General features: G+C 33.5%; 1 protein-coding gene across 5 annotated transcripts in view; it reads left to right on the top strand.

The window, feature by feature from the left end:
- The window catches only part of LOC145685785 (ATP-binding cassette sub-family A member 2-like), a 203,752-nt gene that overhangs the window by 161,082 nt on the left and 23,216 nt on the right, over positions 1 to 19,454 (top strand). For all 5 annotated transcript variants that reach the window (XM_081758317.1, XM_081758345.1, XM_081758336.1 and 2 more), the window contains 7 exons: positions 3,626 to 3,749; positions 4,128 to 4,260; positions 6,113 to 6,308; positions 10,618 to 10,832; positions 12,126 to 12,294; positions 13,006 to 13,202; positions 18,991 to 19,090. In XM_081758317.1, the coding sequence (XP_081614443.1) occupies positions 3,626 to 3,749; positions 4,128 to 4,260; positions 6,113 to 6,308; positions 10,618 to 10,832; positions 12,126 to 12,294; positions 13,006 to 13,202; positions 18,991 to 19,090 (1,134 nt within the window). The remainder of the gene's footprint in view (positions 1 to 3,625; positions 3,750 to 4,127; positions 4,261 to 6,112; positions 6,309 to 10,617; positions 10,833 to 12,125; positions 12,295 to 13,005; positions 13,203 to 18,990; positions 19,091 to 19,454) is intronic.

Genomic DNA, 19,454 nt, shown 5'->3' on the forward strand with positions numbered 1-19,454 from the left:
TAGTAGGTTGAATCCTCTGGAAAATGATATATTGATTTTTGGAGATTTCAACATATCCAAAATTGATTGGTTAAATAATGAACAACTTCCAGGAATACATTATTATTCCAAATTGAAGTTTCAGCAATTGTCTGTTTTTTTTTTTTTTTTTGGGGGGGGGGGATACTAACCTGTGTGTTGACCCCTCAGTTTCTGCTCTTGATATTGTTATCACTAATGCTACTTCCATGTCAAGAAAAACTAATCAGTGCATGGTGCATCCTGATACTTTTCATTATTCGATTGAAACCATTGTGTTTTTACCTAAAGGTTGTAAAATGAATAAGTTCTCTGAACGTTTTCAATTTGTTAAAGGTGATTATTACGCATTATATCAGCAACTAGCTAATACTGATTGGTATAATATCTTTTTAAAGCCAGATATAAACGAAGCTGTTTTGGATTTTGAAAAAGCAATTGTATTAGCTATGGAAACAAATATTCCGAAATCTAGGCAAAGAACATCTAAATATCCTTGATGGTACTCCAAAAACTCTGTTTCTTTATTGAAATCTAAGAATTTAGCACACAAAAGGTATAAAATTACATCAAATCATGAAGACTATTTATTATTTGTCACTTACCGCAAGGCTTTTAAGACTCAATTAAAAGATGACAAACGTATTTACTATATTAAAATGGAAAATCAATTAAATAGTAATCCTGAGAAATTTCGGAGATATGTATCCAAGGGCAAAAACAAAAGTGCATCTGGAATTGTAGTAAAAGATTCTTTGGTTACTGACTGTGAGTCGTTGGCAAATTTATTTGCAGAGTACTTTGCATCAGTCTACCAGACATTTTCAACTATTAGAAATACAAATAATTATTCAACAACACCAGAAATTTTCTGTGAGAGGAAAATACCTCCTATTACAACTAGAAATGTAAGAGATGCTATTAAATCCTTAAAGACTAAGTCTGCGTCTGGTATAGATAGAATACCTGTTTTTATTATGAAAGGTGTGGCTGAGGTAATTTCACCAGTGTTAGCATCCTTGTTTAATTGGAGTTTAAATGAAAATATTTATCCTGAAGCTTTGAAAATTGTAGCCGTAACACCAATACCCAAGACTAAAGGTGACAAAATTAATGATTATAGACCAATTTCTATAATGAATGTTATTCCTACAATTTTTGAAAAAATAATGTACAACTACTTGTATAATGCTGTATGTGATCAGCTAGACATAAATCAACATGGGTTTATCAATGGTAAATCAGTTATTACAAATTTGGCATGCTTTGTTCATAGTTTGTTTTCTGTTATTCGATCGGGTGGTCAGACAGATGTTATTTATTTTGATTTCGCCAAAGCTTTTGACAAATTACCTCATCACTTATTAATAAGTAAGTTGTATAAGTACAAATTATCGAATCAAATAATAAAGTGGCTAGATTCGTACTTAAATAATAGAAAAATTCAAAGTAAGAAATAATGGCTATAATTCTTATATTCATAATATAACATCTGCTGTACCCGTGTTTTTGTTGTATGTAAATGACCTACATGAGAAGTTAACTTGTAGATATCTTATGTATACCGACGACATAAAATGTTTTAAGGAAATTAAAACCCTTCATGATCAAGTTACGTTACAAGAGAATATTGAATCAGTTGTCAAGTGGTCAGAAAATAATTTTTTGCCTTTGAATATTACCAAAACTAAAGGTATAACTTTCTCAAGGAAACTGATCTCCTTTTATATAATTACACAGTCGGTAAACAGAGAATCGATTTTGGGACCTATGTCAAGGATTTAGGGATAATTTTAGATAACAAGCTATTATTTTGTATACATTTACAGGTAATAACCTCTAAGGCTAGGAAAAACTTAGCAATGTTAAAGTGGCTTTGCCGTAATTTTTCGAACATCAACACTTGTAAAACTTTATACATTTGCAACGTGCGTTCTCATTTGGAGTACGGCACTGTTATTTGGAATAGTGAAGCTAAGTACTTTATAAATGCTATAGAATCTGTTCAAAACGTTTATTTAGCCTGGTTACGATGAAAGTTTAAAAATTTCAAAGATATGAGCTTGTCTTGCATATCTAAAGAGCTACATCTGTTACCTCTAACTGATAGGCGGTATATTTTTGATTTGAGTTTCTTTCATAATATTCTTCAGGGTGTTTTTCTATTGATGGTCTATGGTCCATAAGAATTCCTTATCGTGATGTCAGAAATTTTGTACCTTTTGTTTCGAATGTTTCTACCTTGAAATGTTCAATCTATAAAACTATAGATACAGCCAACAAGTATTACTATGTTTTAGATATCTTTCAAAATAACTTTGCTAAAATCCGTTCACAATTAATTAAAATTCTAAAAGATTTATAATATTTTTTCTAATTAACTTGTAAGGTGCCATTTGAACGATTTTTTTAGGTCTTTTAAGTTGCTTTTTTCCTTTCTTATCTTTTATTTTCCTATCATCTTTTCTTCTCTTTTATCCTTGTTCTTTTTTTCTTCGGATACTACACTTCTCTCTCTTTTTTAATCTTGGACATGAGTTTTTATTAATATATCATATGCAATTCTTTTACTTTTTTGTATACTCATTTTATTTTGTTATCATTATTAGTCTTATGAATGAGTGTATTTTACTTGAGGTGTTATTTGAGATGATAATTATTCTTATATATATATATTTATTACTTTCATGTATTTTCACTTTGTAATAGGCATTGCATGTTTGAACCAATATTTTATTTCATTTTACTTATTTTGTACGATCAGTTGTATGTAATGTCTATCTGCATTCGCCGTATACTTGTATAAACTTTTTCCTTTTCTTTTTTGGGGCACTTTGTGTCTGTATCGCTGTGTTCCCAATAAACATTTCAAACCTTCTTCTTCTTCTTCTTCTTCTTCTTATTATTATTATTATTATTATTATTATTATTATTATTATTATTATTATTATTATTATTATTATTATTATTATTATTATTATTATTATTATTATTATTATTAAATACGTCTCCATATCTAAATTTCACACATCACCAAAATGTTTGATTGTAACCAAGAGTTTTTCCCCCCCTGTAATACGAGTATACCAAAGTTCATAATTAAGAACCACGATGTGAATTCTTCAATAAAGCGTAGATGTTTGAATCAATAGCAGAAATCAATCTACTTACTGAATTTTAAGCAGGAGTCTTTTCTGTTGTAGCACTTGATCTCCATGACCTAATACTTCTCACCCTATTTATAACTGTAAGGTAAGGAAATGTTAATTAGAAAATCAACATAATGTTACTTAGGGGTTACATGTGCGCATTTTAAAAGTAAACAATTTCGTCGTATACATATTCCGAAATTCCCTGATTCATCCACATGTTCCAGTCTCAAGCGTATTGTCTTCCGAACGTCTTTTTGTCCAATGTGAGGAACAATTGATTGGATAAATTAAGACAATAGATTGAAAATTTCATTGGATAGAATAGTTTAATAGATACTTTTACGAATTTTGAGTTTAGTCTAGAATTGCTAATGTACTTATCACTTTCAGCAATATAAGAATTTTCAGAGCATGTGAAATCTAAATCTCAATATTCTTCACTTTATTTTTTCCAGTCTTTAGATCAAATTCATAATCTATTGAGATCCATTTTCCTCGTTTTTCCGAATTACTGCCTGGGAAGAGGATTGATGGACATTGCTTTCAATGAGTATCACAACTATTTTCTGCTCAAAACAGGTATGGATAAGTCGGAATTCTATTCCCTGTTTACTTCTGCATGCTATTATATTTATTACAGCACATAATCGGTTTCAAACAATTTTATGTAGTGACGTTTTTGGAATGAATTTTAGATTCATTTTTTAAAAAATAGATAAACTAATATATATCCAGGATACATATGGAAATAAAAACTTGTTTATAATATTCTTGAACCTGACTAACTGCACTATTTTTATAATAATTTTTTGCTCGTATACTGTTCAGCAGTTATTCTATGCATTAAAATACACAGAACATAAAAATTAAAGAAAACAAACCTGTACCAAATATTGATAAAGAAACATTTTCTCTGTAAAATATATTCAATATGTACCGGTTCTTGGTTTCTTATAGGGCAATACCATCGAATGAGATCTCCATTTGAATGGAACTTGATCATGAGGAATCTTGTGGCAATGGCTGTTTGTGGAATCACGTTTTTCATTATTACTTTGCTCTGTGAATTCAGATTCTTTTTGAAACCAAGGTAAATATGCATTAATAAATAAGAGAGAGAAGTGGAAGAGGATATTAAATACAAATTTCTTTAAATAAATTATGGTTTACCAAACAGTATTAGGGTCATCAAATCTAGGAGTCTCAGATGGCCAGGTCATGTAGCCAGGATGGAAGAAGGTAGGAATGCTTTCAAAGTCTCAACTGGGAGACCAATCGGAAAACGACCATTAGGAAGACCTAGGCGCAAATGGGAGGACAATATTAAGATGAATCTCGCAGAAATAGGAGTGCAAAGCAGAAACTGTTTCCAGTTGGCTAAAAATAGAAGTCACTGGAGAGCTTTTGTGAACGCGGCATTGAACCTTCAGGTTCCATAGGCCATAGAGTTAGTTAGTTAATTAAAGCAATCAATTCAGTAAGTGTGCTACCTCATGTTGAGTATTTACCATATTTGATTTTGTTTTGCAAATCTTTTACACCAATGATACACCGCATTGGAGTTATTGTTAATTTCAAAGAAACATTTAATAAAGTGATGTAACGATATAACAGTTAAGTCGTTTCAAGAATTAATATAATGTAAAAAGAATAGGAAAAGAAAGATGAGATAGGATTAAATGTGATAAAAACTGCTCTGAATACCACTCATTCTAGCTTTGAAACTAAGTATAACTCAAATAAAAATAATCTGATAAAGCAAACGGATATTATTACTAATCTCTGTTACAGTTTTGGTAAATATATAGTTACTTTCATCAAACACATTATTTCAATCAGATTTTGTTTTTAATTTTACTATTTGTTTAAACTGTTCATTTTCAACATAGAACAGGAAGACTAAAAGATATGAGTCTGCCATACTTCTTCCCTCGCTCCGCCATTTTTTTCTGTTCCGTGTGCGTGGGTATTCTCGGAGTTCTCCCGTTTCCTCCCATTTTCTTCATTCTACCATTTCATTCAATTGTCATCATCACCGTCTCCTCTAGTCTAGCCGGCATAACTGTGGGACGTAAAACTCAAAAATTTCATTTCATTTTCTTTTTTTCTATTGTAAGATTTTCTTCTTTTCTGAGATTCACGTGGAAATCAAAATAAAGAAAACAAGGAAAATTATACACAATTGCACACAAAGCATGAAGTTAGTAGAAATCAAAATTCGGATGTTGTGACTGGAAAATGAAATCTTTCAGTTCAACGTCCCATGATTATGCCCTTTAAGCTAAGGGAGGCGGATGATTAAGGCAAGTGAATGCTAGTGGAAGAATTGGTGGAATGATAATATAGGAGGAAACGGGAATGCCCCGAGAAAACCCACAGAGCAGTTTTGTATTTGATTGGGAATTCTAAACTTTCAAGTTTAAGATCTACGGGTTTCAGTAGGACTTGAAAAGTGACGTGTAAAACCCACTACTGCTGGTAGCATTGAAAGACTATGTTTTATATATATATTTATTTAAGAATCAGAAATACTATAGCAGATAAATGTTAATACCTCATGATTATATTCTGTTGTTATATGAATTGCCTCTCAAATATCTTTTCCTTTATAGTCTTATATAAGAAGAGTATTAATTGTAGCTTATCTGTAAGGGTATATTTACATAGGGAGTCATGTAAAAGTATACCTACATACCTGCTCAAATCTTGTCTGCATGTTGTTCGTTATCCCTATTCTTAGTTCATTTTTTTCACTTCACTACTGATTCCCAGCTTTTTCCATTATATCCTTTGAACTAAAGGGAAGAAGTTCGACACCCATTCTACTGATTGACTATGGTAGGTAATAGGGTCGAGCTAGCTGATGAGCAGAACATTACTATACTATTAATTAAGAGTAGGTAAAATTCGGTAGTAATATGCAATGTAATATTGTCTTGTAGATCGTGTTCATTGCTGACAAGTAGTGGTGATGTCACTGAAGATGATGATGTATCTCAAGAAAGGAAACGTGTTCTTAAAGGTCTTGCTCAGAATGACATTATTCAGATTGAAAGACTAACCAAAGTGTACCACACACAAAAACTTGGGCAACATTTGGCCGTTGATCAGATATGTTTGGGGGTTCCTGAAGGAGAGGTAAGTGTGTCGAAAACAATACAGTTGAATGTAATTGCGAAGTAAATTTCATTTTAGAATTACAAGATCTTGTTACACATGTTGAATTCGTATTATCAGTGGTACCCAGTGAAAATTAATACATACAGTGCTTAAGGGCAAGAGAATGTTCTCTCGCTACAATTTCGTAGACTTGACCTGTAACATTTTTGAATAAATATACTCTAGATCTAATATGACTGTTCGCAGCGTGAGGTCGTTAAATTCAAATTAATATAGTCTCGTATAAATGTATACATAACATTTGCATAGTGGACGTTTATATTACGGCGCTCGAAATGCTAAATAAAAACTACAACATTACATTTACTATAGTGATCTTTATTATGAACTAATTTTGAGGGTATTCATCTTATTTTATGCATTGGACTTAAAGAAATATATTTCGTTTCATTTCCGTGTTTTCTTTCATTCTACGTTACAATACATTCTTTGTTCACGCTTGAACCTCATTTGTGGGAACTATTGTGATAACGTACTCTCACATACCTTTGTTATACGTCATCATAATGCTCCAACCAATGAGAGTACATGTACAGACGAAATGAATAAGAATACGTATGTTATGAAGGTTTCGAGACTTTATTTTACGCCTGGGTTCTAGATCCGTGAGCGGGGCTTCGTCAGGAAAGCGGTGAGAAAGACTCACCATTCTACAAGATGGTGGAATAATGTCTGAACCTGCGTTCCTTCTGTCCTGAAGTATTTAAGAACATTTTTTCTTTTCCTTATTTTCTTTAAACCTTGGTGTAAGTATGTAATACATTGAATGAATCATATGTGTGCTTTCCTCGGGATTGTTGTGTGCATAGTTGTCTATATTAATTTTATACTATGTTCTCTATAATAGAATCGAATTACTGAAGTGTATTGCTTTCAATATAACTCCTATAATGTGGTTTATTGCGATTATTTGTGATGAGGTTGGAACAAAACTTCGTTTTATTTGAATCACATCACAATTTGCATGATAATAGCGTTTGTGTACGGATACCTTTGTATGCATTCAGGTTGTTATTGGCGAAGCTGTCAATACACGGGCGCTGGATGGATTCCAAGTTCGATTCCCGAGCTTGTTTATTACGTTGGTATCATTTGCCCTCTGCAGTAATCATAATTTTTCTGCTGTAAACTGTGCAGAATTGTACTTTGTGAACCGTACAGAATCGTACTTTACACAATTAGATGTTGTTGTTTTCTTACGTTCTTGCTTTGTAATTAATAGGTGTTAAGTTTGAAATCCCATGGTCGCAATTCTGACTGGTTTTCGTCGGTTTTACCAAGTGAAATATAGTGGGTGGGAGCAATATTGGCACTTACTTACCATATCTTATAATGACAATTCTAGAAATGAATAACATTAAAATATTTCATTTAGAACAAACTTGTTACAACGATAACGTTGTACGTCCATCATGGAACGTACTTAATTCTAAATAAGTTTGGCGATGAGCATCTTATAAATTGTGTAACAACAGGTGAAAAAGAGAAAATAAAATATTTTTTTGTGCTTATAAATGTTATATATGGAACAATAAGTAATAGTATCAGATTTTTAAAAATTTATCCAGAAACTACCTATAAAGCTTGTGTAATGAGGACTATGTTATTATGGATATGATCATTTGTATATTTGAATATCTTCAACATTTTGCCATACAAACTTGTTGATTTTATTCATCATTCGATATACAAGTAAATATGTCAGAATTGGATTGTTGGTACTTAAGCACAATCTCGACTTGGTATTTGCAGTGGGGGAAGCAATGGGTGATATGAATTTCCGTGATCTAGAGATGCCAATTCTAAAGTAACGACTGTAAAACGGGAATATTAAAATATAGTTCATATTAAGTTCTACACTCTTTATCCGCTCCTTTTCCGAGATCCCATAATTATAGATTGAGGTTGCTTTAGTTATTTCACCACACTTGTCATTCTGGCTCTAAAAGTACGCATATTCAGACTAACAGTAATTGGAAGTCCCTTTGCTTCAATTTAAGTACAGTGAAACTCCCTCAACTTGGACACCCTTTTATCTTAGATACCCCTCTAACTTGGACACTTTTCTTCGGAACCAGAAAAGCTCCTATTGATTTCTGCGTATTGGAAACCCCTGTAACCTGGACACCCCTCTATCTTGCATCTTGGACACGTACATTTGAAACTAAGTTGGACGTCTAATAGATACACCACACATGTAAAGGAGAATGAATGAACAGTTGATAAAAGGTTATGTTCTAATGATTTGCGAGATAAGATTGCTTGAATTCTGAGAAGAAATAATGGGTAAAGGAGAAGAACAGGTGACCTATTTTCATGATAAAGCAATGAGAACAGGTGGAGGGTGACAGGTAGAGTGGCCAGCAATACAATCCTTAGTCTTTACAGACTAAACATTACAGTTTTGTCTGATGTGATCAGGGTCAGAAGACGTTTCAAGTTGTAAAAATGAGCAAGCGGAAGTTGAACGAATTGACATTAAAAGAAAAGAATCACTTGAATAACGGTGACAGCTGTAGGAAGCTAGCAGATGAACTTCAGGTTTCAAAATCGACAATATCGAACATTAACAGAAACAAAAACGTTATTGTAGAATCATGGGAACAAAATTGTAGCGTTCGAAGGAAACGGGTATGTAAAGCACCACACGAAGAAATGAATAATAAAGTGATCAATTTTTTTCGTCTTTGTCGGGAAAAAAACATCCCTGGAAGTGGAACTATACTTCAAGAGAAAGCAAAATAAATTGCGGTTAGTTTAAATATTAGTGACTTCATAGCTAGCAATGGATGGTTAGATAGATTTCGTAAACGTCTCAACATAAGTTTCAGTGTCCGTAACAATAGGCAGCTGTAGAAGATTGGAAGAAAATGCTGCCTATTGTTACGGACGGGTATGAAAATAAGAACATTTTCAACGCAGACGAAAGCGGTTTCTTTTACCGGCAATTACCTACAGGTTCTCTCGTGAAGAAAGGAGACAGTTGTAAAGGAGGAAATAAATCGAAAGAAAGAATTACGGTTTTGCCGTGTTGTAGTGCAAACGATGAAAAAGTAAAGCCACATGTTATTGGAAACGCGGCAAATCCTCATGCCTTTAAGAAAAACAATGGTGTAAGTGATCTTCCGGTTTATTTGTATTCTAATTCCAAAGCCTGGATGACAGACAGCTCAAAACATTACACATTTTGACGATGATTTTGTTCATCACGAAGATGAAAACTCCACCGAAAATGACGTAATGAAACAGGTGTTGTCAACATTGCAAAAATAAATCATATTGTCAGACGAAGAAGAGGAAGACGAAAATGAAGCAGAAGCAAGTCAAGAAGCTTCTCGGGAAATGTTACGCACCAGAAAGCTGTTGAAAGTTGAGACAAACTTGAACGTTAAGCCTTTTCAAATAGTGAACCAAGGTTATTGAAGAGAGAGAGAGAATTGGTGTGAGAAAGTTATTTGAAAGTGTGTGGATGAAGGATAAGTTACAAAAGAGGAAACAAACTCTTATAACTGACTTCTTCACAAAAAGTTGAAATTATGAAAAACAACCATATGCTGCAGTTAAATATTTTCTTCTGAATGTGTCTTTTTGTATGTGTGTGTTTATTACGGTGTCTGCTACTCTTCAAGTGTTAAGTGTTAAATGAACTACTAAGATACGTATGTATATTATAAACTACACTGTACCTTGTATTATATTGCACAGTTCAATTCATCATGTGTTTCTACATAAATATGCTATAAGAGTATTCAACATCAACACAATGTGTAAGTACTTTTCTGCTTAAAATACAGCGTATTGTTGCATGCAGTAGTGTAGGATGCTTTTTGCATAACATGGCCATGATACAAACCTCTACGCATTTATCTTGGACATTTTTTTGAAGGAACAGCAGGTGTCCAACTTAGAGGGGTTTCACTGTAGTTTGTACGATGATATAATTAATGTGCCAATATCCCTGCCTTTGCTTTAGAATCTGGTAGATAATTCGGCAGTTCCTCACTGTTTTTTAGCGTCGTTTGTTAGCAAGAAGAATATGATAATGAAATGGATATTACTCTACAGAGTAATAGAAAGTAAAAATTACTTTCATACCTTTTTCTCCCCAATCAAAATGAAGTTATGGTAGATCGTACATCACCTATGTAAATCAAGTTAGAAAAAGTAACTAGTAAACAAGGAATGTTTAGCAAATATAGTTTTCATTTAATAGTATTATTTAAAAAGTTGAAAGTAGCGTTTTTTTTTTTTTTTTCAATTTTTGTAGTGTTTCGGATTGCTTGGTGTAAACGGAGCTGGTAAAACAACGACTTTTAAAATGCTCACTGGTGATAACACTGTTACTGCAGGAGACGCTGTAATAAATGGCTACAGTATTAAACATCAGTTGTCGCAAGCACAACAGTTCGTGGGCTACTGTCCCCAGTTCGATGCTCTCTATGATGAGTTGACCGCAAAGGAGCATTTACTGCTTTATGCAAGGTAAGACTATGTAACAATAGTTTTGTTCTCCAGTGGAGATATAACTTTATTCTGAGATAATTAGAAAGGTTGTCCAATTAAAACAAGATGAGGAATGGTGGTTGTATAATTCTAGAAGTTATTGATAAGTCTTTCTCAATGGTACGGAAAATACCATTATTAAAATAAATGTAACCGAATGAAAAGTACATCACTTACCGTAAATAACTTTTTAGTTTCTTTAGTCGAATCTGCTTCAATACGTAAGGTTTTGGTATTTGTAACGGTTTGGTATTTCAATATAAATAATATCCAAATTCCGGTGTTTGAAAATAATGATTCGGATTTCGCGGTATCAGTACTTTTGAAGCTTCACACAGCAAAATGTGAGGTGTATGACTACCACTTGAGCGCGTTACTTGTGTGTTAATTTAACACCAAGGCTATCGTCATCCGAGTATATCAGAAATAACTAGTTACTAGCTGGGAGTATTTGCATTGGATTTTATTGTCTGGTATAAGTAAAGCTTTAGGCAGTATATTTGAAATATGCGAAGTAACAAATAACGAATAATGTTTTCTGTAATCGATCAAAGTAACAGTTTTGTAAACCTGTGAATTGTCTAACAACAGAAACATGAATAGCAGTTCTGCCATCTGTTGTTCTTAATGTGCTAGGAGTAACACGCTAAAGTGGTAGTCATTTTGAGTTATTTCAACACTTTTTTTTCTTTGCTGTGTACCTTAATGGCTTTTTCATGGTCGTTTCCCTGGTGTATCATTTTCGTATTTTCAAAATATATTAGGTAGCCTTCCACTATCTTAGGTTTTGCTAATGTATCTTTATGAAATAGTGGTCATAGGTTGCAAGATTACGTACTAATTTGTTGAAACGAGGTCAGATAATATTCAAATAACCATATATGTACAGATATTTAAGTATTGAGGTGGTTTGCATAATTAACTTTCTAAATATTAACGGTCCATTTCCCTTTTCAAGTATTTTGAGTTCAAAATATGGGATTTTCCAGTCCGAAATTCTATATTCATCCGTTTAAAATGTTAATTAAAAAAAATTTAGAACCAGTGTATTCGGCCGCAAGATTACCTATCTACCTAAGTAGTCTGTTTACAGCACAAAAGATTAATTTAGATTACCTCTAGCTAATTGTATCACTGTTTCTTGTCTGACTAGACCTGGATAATACAATCATAAAGGAAAATGCAGATCGTCTGTAAACCTTATTAAAAATTACTTAATAATTAAAGAGCGTACTGAAGTAAATGTAAAAAACATCATTAAATGTTTCACAGATTTCGAGGCATTCCAAGAAAAGAAGAAACAGCAATTGTCGACTGGGCTTTGAAGAAATTGGATTTGGTTAATTATGCTGATAAACCTTCTGGAACATACAGCGGAGGCAACAAAAGGAAATTGTCTGCTGCTATTGCTTTACTTGGTGGACCTTCAGTTATTTTGTTGGTAAGTTGGCATGGTTCACATAATTTTATAGTAATTTAAACTTCAAGAATTTTTACAAAACAAATTTGATTCTAGACTCACATATTTTCTTTTTAGATTCATTTTCGCCATGTTCTTTTTGTATGTAAAGTTATTCGTACGGAAGGCGCAAAAGTCTCATGTTCTTCAACAAAATATATCTTCTTATTCTGTACTAAGCACTTGCGTTGTTTGTGGTTGAACCTTCTAAATATTGTAGTTTTCCGTAATATACTCTTTGAGTAACCAATTTTCAGTTGGTTACGTTTAACAGATTGAATAGATCATTTGCCTCAAATGGAGAATTGAAATTCGACTCCTCTATTTTACTGTTTTCGTCCAGCATTCACAAGCATTGGGAACTAAGAGGATTAAGACGTTAACGGCAATGGAACCGATGTTAACGGCAATGGATCATAAGTCACTCAATTAAAAAGCCTTCTAAAAAGAAAATTCTACAATGTTTTACCCGAGTCTGTGATTGTCATGAAAGAACATGGTCAATCCAGCGCAAAGATGCTGTATGCTTGCATTGAGATCCTAAAATGGCTTCTTGAAAGTAATTGAAGCTAGCAAAGTATTCATACTAATGTTTGAAAAAGAAATTTAAAAATAAAGGATTAAGACTGACTACCTTAATAGATTTCATAGCGTAAGAAATTGATTTCAGTTCTTACTATTTTCTAATTGTAGGATGAACCAACAACAGGAATGGATCCTTATTCCAGAAGATTTTTGTGGGATTTAATAGCATCATTGGTACAAGATGGGCGTTCTGTGGTACTAACCTCTCATTCCATGGAAGAATGTGAAGCCTTGTGTACACGGCTAACTATAATGGTGAATGGCCGCTTCAAGTGTCTTGGAAGTATACAACACTTGAAGAATAAGTAAGTACTTCTTTTATAGAAAACTAGTTCAAATTCCAGTTATTCGCATGCAGAGAAAGTTTATGGAAAATATTCGAATCTCCTCTTCCCAAAGAATATTTATTTCAAAGTGTAGTGATAAAAATACAGAAAAATACTCTACATAAATATTGAAACAGCTTACCCCTTCCTTTCACATAATAAATCTTTAATCAAATCACGTAACAAAGTGCGAAACAAGTTTAAATTTGAATCGCAATTTGTAAGTTTTCTATCGCACTCCCGGCAACCAATGAAATAATAATAATAATAATAATAATAATAATAATAATAATAATAATAATAATAATAATAATAATAATAATAATAATAATAATAATAACAGGGTGTTTACCAGTCAGGGAAAGTCAGGGACAAGCCAAGGGCAGTTTCAGTGATTATTTAAATTGCTACATATTAGCAATATGCTAAATGTGTCTTAGCATTTTTTTCTGAGGACTAGTCACTCTCTCACTATTATTTTTTTAAATTTGCTTTTTCCTATCCTCCCATGTCCACTTATTTTTTCTTTGTTTCCTATGTGCTTGTTTTTCCCCAGTGAAGCTTAACTGAGGAACCTTGCCATGCTCCAGTTTCTTACAATGCAAACTGTATTAGCGTTTTCTTTCAGCAGTGTTTGCAGCAGTATTGGCTGGTCATTGAGGCGTGTTGGTATTCACCAACTTTCTCAGTACCTTCCAATATTGCTGTACATAATTACAGCAATTACAGCAGATGAAGTAAAGAGGCAATACACATCTTTCCTCAACCTTGAAAGTTAATTTGGAGTGCTTTTCAAGAAAAGCAGACAGGTTAGATCAGTTATACTCACAACTACTCAAAGGCAAAAAGTATAAACAACTGTATCATTTTGTGAAGAAATGCCTTATTTTATCTCACGGAAATGCCTCTGTTGAGTCCGGCTTCTCAGTAAATAAAAATATATCATTACCTAATCTTCAAGAAGTGTCACTTATTGCACAACGTCTAGTGTACGATAGTGTTCTTAAATTGGGAGGCATTCTGAACATCGAAATTACGAAGCCCATGATACATTATATGCGAAATGCATCACAAAAAAAGAAAGGAAGCATTAGCAGAAAGTCATCTTCAGAAGCAACAACTGAAGGACGAACAGAGCGAAAACGAACGGCTCAAAAAATCAAAGGACTTGAAGCTAAGAAAGCCAAACTTCAAGAAAACACTGACCAGGAGATTGCTAAATTAGACAACCAGATAGAAGTGTTGCAGAAACTGTAAAGAATCTGACTAACATTGTGAAGTGCATGTAAATACAGTTTTAAGCATGGTGGAAAGACGACAAGGTGGTTGCATGCGCATGTTGCCTGGAGCGCTGTCGTGGCTGTGTGACGTCATCTGGTTTGCAAAAGACAACGGGAAAAGGCGCGGCTTTAAGTGACAAGTGGAAATTCTTTGTTACTTTGTTGTTTTAAATGATATCAAGAATGCCTAACTGTGCAGTGTACGGCTGTAGTAATTATTACAGAAAAACTAAGGGAACTAATATAAAATACTTTAAATTTCCTCAAAAAGAGGGGGAATGTCTCCAGAAATGGATTTTAGCTTGCAGGCGACAGGACAAAATAAACCTAAAATATGGAAATTTTACATAAAAGTAATAAATAAATGCAATGTTAAATGAAATTATAAAAAGCGATTTCATTATGTAGTTTCTTTTTAGTATTAATAGTATGTAATAATAGTATATAGGGCTACAGTAGCTTGTGTTGATTCTACATACAAAAATCCAATAGTACGATTTAAAAAGACAACTTTATGGCAATACCCGGATTCGAAATCATGAGGGAGGGGAACCGACAGAGGTTATTATTTCTATAGTTTCCTTCTACATAAGATATTGAGACAAAATTTTCCCTACAGAGGCAGGCATGTAACTCGAGAAGGGAGGCACGATGATCTAGGAGGCTTACCTCCGTCGAGTTACGCAAACGGAGAGCATTGAACGCGTTAAAGTAGTTCAGGTCCCATTTCATTCTGGAGGTCTGCATTCCCTGTAGCCTCGGTGCTAAAACGGGACGTTGTACTTCAAATTAACTAACGAATGAAAGGTTCGTAATAACGATTAACGGTTACAAAGATATATAACAATGTATTAGATCAAGAGAATAACACCTACCATGTCAGGACGACATTGTCGGGACATTTTTACACTCAGATTTTGAAATTTTTGTTCATTTTAATCATAACTTTGGATAATTACATATACATATTTAGCCCCCCCCCCCCAGAATTAAAAAATTAAGAATGACTGCAGTAAATTTTAAAACATGGTAGATTCTCAACCAATCAAGGAAGCACGGTGGCTCAGTGGCAGAAGGCTCACCTCTGGTGCAAGGGGTACTGGTCCGCTTCTCGGTCAAGTGAGTTTGTGGTGGACAACATCCTGTCCGTGAGTTTCTCGGGGTACTCCCGCATTCTCGTTCCACCAAATTCCACATAATCATTCACTTGCATTTATCTTTTGTCTTCTTTAGTCCACGGGACAGAAAAGAGAAAACTTATCAAGAAAATTAAGAAAATTATGTAATTTTATGGTTTATATGTTTTCTAGTCTAGCTGTAACACCCTACATCGTCTTCACCTACGCCTAGTACTTTGTTTCTTGCTTGAAATAGTCAAGTTGCAATTTCTTTGTTTGAGGTGCTTTGTATATACATATTTATTTCTATATATTTTTAGAACACAATAGTATATGTAACGTTTTATTTCGTACAAATGTTTAATAATACAGTTTGTTATGGCGTAAATTTTGACACTAATATTCAGAAAACTGTCAGTTTACCAAACCTTTTGTTTAAATACAAAATTCTATAAATAAGCGATCAGCGACTTCAAATAAGATTATTTTTTTATAAATAAAATAAAAACTATGTTTAAAATATTAAATACGTGCGTCCCTGCTCAATAAAGTTTTTAACCTCCCCTGAGATTCTGACGAAACTTACGTGGGAGCAACCTCTTTAAAAAAACTGTCCAAGCATAAGGAAAATATACGTACGTGCATTTCTGTTTACGAAAACCATGAATTCTCTCTTCAGATATTCTCAAAATTTATATGGGGTCATCAGTAAAGAATTCTCTTTCAAGCAAAATAATAATAATGGTAAATCAAAACCGATCAATGTGTTACGAAAATATACTTGAGCATACATAAATATATAATAATGAAATGCATTAACGACACACTGTGTTATAGATTATTCAGGCCTATACATACTCGAGTGTATTACTTCAGATGTTTAAAAAAGAAAAGAAAGAAAGAAAGAAAAAGCAGAAACTGTCGTAAGTAATATTGGCTTGTTCAAGCTTCAAAGTTGTTTAATAAATTTATGAACTGATATTGCTGTTTCTTTTGCTATTGTAAATATCTTCCTTTGAATTCATTTACCTTAAGCATTGATTACATTACGTTTATATAATTATTGTTTGTACTAAATTTTTTACTTCGTTGAAGATCACTATAAATAGAAGAGAAGTTTGCGTGTAAGATACCAGCGAGCAAGCGCTTGTTAAAAGTTCATCTGACTCTCGCTGGCCACGTCTGCGACCAAAATGACGTCATGCGCCAGAGTGACAAGAATGGAGCACTGCATTGCATCCACCTTGTAGTCTTTCCACCATGGTTTTAAGGTTGTATATTTGTTCATGAACATTTAATACTACTCAGTGGAGTTATGTATGTATGTGGAAAATTGTATAACATCTGTGATAAGGGTCTAAGTTAACCATCTATGTAAACAAGAAAGTAATTGTATAGGAAAACCCATTTCCAAAAGTTTTTGCATTTAAATTCTATTATGGTGCGATGACTAAATAATAAAAATAAATAGGAGTAGAAAGGGTGGCTGTGAGGGGTGAAGGGAGGCCACTAAAACAGTCATAAATTACAGATAAATGAATTAATTCGTTTGTACGTTTATAGAATATTGTATAAGCATATAAACAATGATGAAAACACAGTTCACTTTAAATATAAGTTATTTTTCATAAGTTGTACTAAAAAAAAAAAAAAAGCGACAGAATCAGGGAAAATTATAACTTTGTCAGGGAAAGTCAGGGAATTTGATTATGCTTGCTTGGTAGACACCCTGAATAATAATAATAATAATAATAATAATGGTAATTATTATTATTATAGTGAAATAGTAAACATTTTCTATGCATCACAAAGAAGTATGATCATGAAAAGCAAAATAAGGAAAAAATAACAGCAATTATATTTTTAAAAAGTTTTAACCTTTACATTCTACAGATTGTTTAAGCTGATAGCTGTTTTCGAATGTGTCCATATAATGTTTTTTTTTTCTTCTTCTTCTTTCTTCATAGCGATTGTAACCTAATAGGTTGACGAACTCAGATTATAAATTCGTACAACAATCTGTCATTTGAGACATTTTAGTTTTCACCCTTCTCACCCCCTCCCATGCTGATAGGGGGCTGAACTTGGACTTTAACGCTATCGGGAGTTAATTATTAAGTTCAGCGACATCAATAACTTTTAATTCGACTCTAATATTGGTCGTTTTCTATTATTTTACATGTCAACCCCTTTCTACCACTATAGGGGTGTTAATGCGAATTAAACGTAAGGGAATATCGCCAATCAACTTAAGAATTCTAAAAACTATGGATTAGATACTAATATCGGTCATTTTTTATGATTTTTTCATGTCACCATTCTGCCTCCAGGGTATTAATGGGGCTGAACTTGGATTTAAACGACATCGAGAGTGTCATTATTCATCTCAGTGACACCGAACATTATGGACTCTTACACTAATGTCGGTCAGTTAGATCATTTTGATATGTTACCTCCTTCCACTCTCAAGAATCGTAATTATTTTTTAATTGGCGGGGGGTCTAAATGGACTTTTGGTGAGATGAAAATGAAAGACGGTGGCTATGACAGGGATGAAACCTATCTTATGCGTAATAGTAACATTCTGGCAATTATGTACCCTGACATCTCCTAACAAGATGCATATCCAGTTTTACTACCAGTTCAGTGAAGATTCCCGCAGGGAATCGTGATTGTTACCTAAACCGTGCAGATGAATGTTGCTTGCTTCCAGGAATCCATTATGATTCCAACTCGTCCTTCATTTGTGCGGAACCAAGAAGCACCAGTGCGGATGCACATGGACAAAGTGTCCACCCATCCCTTCTGGTTGAAACAGGAATTTGTGTTGTTTGTTCCAATGACGCTCCTTTCAAAAGCCCTGATACCAACCCAAAAGATTCCTGCACATGTAGACTCTTAAAACGACGTCTAGAACGTAAACTTTATTAACCTATGGAAAACCTGCAGAGTGGAATGGGATGAAATTCGTATGCCTGTGCTTCAAAGTAGTTAATTGCAGTGGAAATTGCAATGTTGGGCGATAGTCCATAGTGCCGGTGGTTCGATAAGGATACAACGGTGGTGGCCACAGCTCTCTTCATAGGGTTAATATACTTTAAAAATAGGTTGGATATAACCCGATCAATCTTTTGTAGTAGTATGAAATTGTGGAGTACAAGATGACTAAAATCTACGTGTTTATGTGATTACCAAAAAAAAAAAAAAATCTCAATCCAAAATAGAAATCCGAAGTGTGAATTAGTAGAAATACAAAGTAAAATTACAAACAATTCCGAATTTTTTTAGTTGTACCTTACCTGTCGTATCCATTAACATTGAGAAAACTACGACTTATCTATTGAAGATACGTTTCTTTTCTACCAACAGGTTTGGAGAAGGATATTCAATAACAGTTCGAACTAGTGGTAGCTGTTCTAGTCCAGTCGAGAAATTTTTCTCAAGGAAGTTCCCAAAGGCTATATTAAAGGTAAGTAAAGGGGTTTTATGTATATTTGTGTTCAACAAATTTCACTGAGTCAACCGAGGTTTGACAACATGCATAACCTAGTTTTGCTAAAAAGTACAGCGAGCGTAGGATACCATACTGCTGATAAACTCAATAGGTATACGACCGTCTATCTGACCGAACAGCTAGTTTTGTGGCCGTTGTGGGTGGTTACGCATGTTGCTATTATCGAATATTATATTTTTTTTTTAAACTCATTTTATACCATGCCCACGGCCACCATTTATAAATTCATCAGTTGGTTGTGAAGCAACAGTTTGGGCCAGCTCTGTGAATTTGTCTGATCCGTTAATAACACCCTGCCGTGTCCTTGTGTATCTGACCG

The sequence above is a fragment of the Thermobia domestica genome, chromosome 1 (genome assembly GCF_964235325.1).
Source record: "Thermobia domestica chromosome 1, izTheDome1.hap1.1, whole genome shotgun sequence".
Lineage (NCBI taxonomy): Eukaryota > Metazoa > Arthropoda > Insecta > Zygentoma > Lepismatidae > Thermobia > Thermobia domestica.